This window comes from Phaethon lepturus, unplaced genomic scaffold, assembly GCF_000687285.1.
Source record: "Phaethon lepturus isolate BGI_N335 unplaced genomic scaffold, ASM68728v1 scaffold2746, whole genome shotgun sequence".
Lineage (NCBI taxonomy): Eukaryota > Metazoa > Chordata > Aves > Phaethontiformes > Phaethontidae > Phaethon > Phaethon lepturus.
The window spans coordinates 1-2,360 of NW_010543876.1; the positions used below are offsets into that span (position 1 = coordinate 1).

Below are 2,360 nucleotides of genomic sequence, written 5' to 3' on the forward strand. Positions count from 1 at the left end.
GGAGCGCGCCGAGCCCCACTGCCGGCCGTGCTCTGCGCGGGGCCTGGCTCTCCCTGCGCCCTGGCTGGTGCGTGGTGGAGGCCGCTGAAACGCGTGGCTTGTTTCGCGGCACGCTCTAGTCAAGGCAGCGAGGTGTTGCTTGTAACTGCAGAACCGCAGTGTGCGGATCGCCACGGGTCCGCAGGAGGAAAGTACCGGGCTCCTTCAGCGAAGGTAGCAGTTCTCGAAACAAAATGGATCTTTCCAGTGCACGGGAGATTGGAGCCTGTATGGTAGCACTGTGTAGTTTTAAGTCAAGCACGCCTCAGGAAGTTGTTCACAAAACTTTTCTTTCCCTCCAGTGACAACTCACAGGTTTTTCAGCCTTATGTGTTGCGAACTCGCAGGAACAGTACAACAGTTATGAGCCGCCACAGTATGGTAAGGAATCTTAAGCATGTTTTGTTTACACCTAACAGGAAATAATCGGTCTGGAGAAATGAAGTTAGACTTGACCTGTATTTGCACTAAGCATCCTAGCAAGCTTCCAGGCTGCAGAATATGCATTTTTTTTCACCTCTAACAGCAACCTACAATGAAATAATACTTGTGTATTAACTGTATGTCCCCACAAAGACAACGATGTGTGATTCCTAGTATTAAGTACAGCCTCAAAGTTAATTTGGACCTGACCCTGGGTTGTTAGAGAAAACTGCTGTCACAATTAAAAGTCTTGGAAGGCTGTTTTAATTTGTTGTAAACATGGAAGAGGGAGTCACAAGTCTTTGTTGACCTGTTTTTTTTTGACAAGGCTGCTCTTTTTTTGCAAAGGCTGAACACTAGACATCAGAAAATCATTTAAAGAAGAGTAATTTATTTGCGGGATGATATTCTGCCCTCTGTTCTACAAGTCTGGTAGTTATTTAGCTACAGTACTGCAGTTATTTAACTTTTCAAAGATGTTGCATTTCTTTTTTTCACGCTTGTCAACTTGGGGATCTATATGCTCTTTTCCACTAAAAATTTTCTTTCTCATCTCAGAGTAGTGAAGATTAAGTATTGCTTTTCTTAAAACCCTTAGAACTTAAAATCCTGAAATATGTTTCTTGTATGTCTTCTGTTCAGAAAAAGTGAGATGGAATTTTAGCTCAAAATCTTTTGTTATGAGACTTCTTAAGAATCCAAAATTTTGGAACTCAAATCAGTAGGTGTTACAGTAGACACATGGACATCCTGAGTGGGAACTGTTGGTGCATTTGTATGTGATGGTAGATGATGCATAGAATTTTATGCAATTGAAAAATTGCAGGAGTAAAGTTTTAGGGAGCGTTGTTCAAGACTGAGCTGAAACACTGAGACTTCTCCTTTATAATAGCCAACTGGTTGAGCAAGTTAGTACAGGAGTTTGTTGTCTTACTCTAGGCAGTAGGAAATTGTATAATGTTTGCAGTTTGACTTAGAATACCTCACTTGTCTAAATGGCATATATAGCTGTTTGTGTATTTGAGATGCTGAGTGCTATCTGCTTGCAAGTCTAAAATCTGTGCCGCTCGCTGAGTGATAGAATGAATTCTTAAGTGGTAAAACAAGTCTTTTCTCTTGAAGGTCAGTGTTTTCTTTTTGCAACATTATTTGAGTCATCCACAGTAGTTGTACAGCTCATTTTTAATTCACTAAGAATGTAGGTGATGGTAAATAGGATGTATGCAAGCTGTTGATGTGTGATTTAATCATTGTGGCTGTCAACTTTTTTTCAGTTGTTGTCATCATCTCCTATTCGTATTCCTAGTAGCCGACTTCATCAGATCAGAAGGGTAAGTGTAGTTTTTAATCTGTATATTTAGTAAGAGAATGAAAAGTAATATATAATTTTAACTATATATTTTATTGTATAAATTTTAAAGTGTTTATTTTTATATAATTTTAAAGTATTGAAGTACTTAGATAATGGGAGTTTCTTCCCTATGGAGTTTCCAAGTCTCCTGTTCTAGTTCCAAGTACTAGAGGAAACGGTCTTTTTTTAATACTTAATTTCAACAAGGAGGCGTCCTTGCAAGGTTTATTATTGTCATGTTTAAACTACCTTGCATTTTTGAAGTGTTATGAGAAAACTTCTGACATTTATCTCCTGCAGGAGGAAGGAGTGGATTTAATGAACAGAGAAACAGCACATGAAAGGTGGGTGTTATTGAAACAAGATGATGAAATAGCCAGAGTTATCCTCTTTGTAGCTACTGATGGGATTTTTTATATTCTAGGGAAGTGCAAACAGCAATGCAGATAAGCCAGTCATGGGAGGAAAGCTTGAGTCTGGTAATATCTTTATAGATGTTTCCTATTTAATTCTACTTTTACACTCAACTGATGAATTTAAGGGAAAG

General features: G+C 38.9%; 1 protein-coding gene across 4 annotated transcripts in view; it reads left to right on the plus strand.

Moving 5' to 3' along the window:
• The first annotated feature begins 345 nt into the window (after nt 1–345).
• The window catches only part of FAM122B (family with sequence similarity 122B), an 8,208-nt gene continuing 6,193 nt past the window's right edge, over nt 346–2,360 (plus strand). For 2 of the 4 annotated variants that reach the window (XM_010288461.1, XM_010288462.1), the window contains exons 1-4: nt 346–420; nt 1,737–1,793; nt 2,114–2,157; nt 2,238–2,292. In XM_010288461.1, the coding sequence (XP_010286763.1) occupies nt 403–420; nt 1,737–1,793; nt 2,114–2,157; nt 2,238–2,292 (174 nt within the window). In that variant the 5' untranslated portion in view covers nt 346–402. The remainder of the gene's footprint in view (nt 421–1,736; nt 1,794–2,113; nt 2,158–2,237; nt 2,293–2,360) is intronic. The other 2 variants (XM_010288463.1, XM_010288464.1) reach the window with 1 other exon arrangement.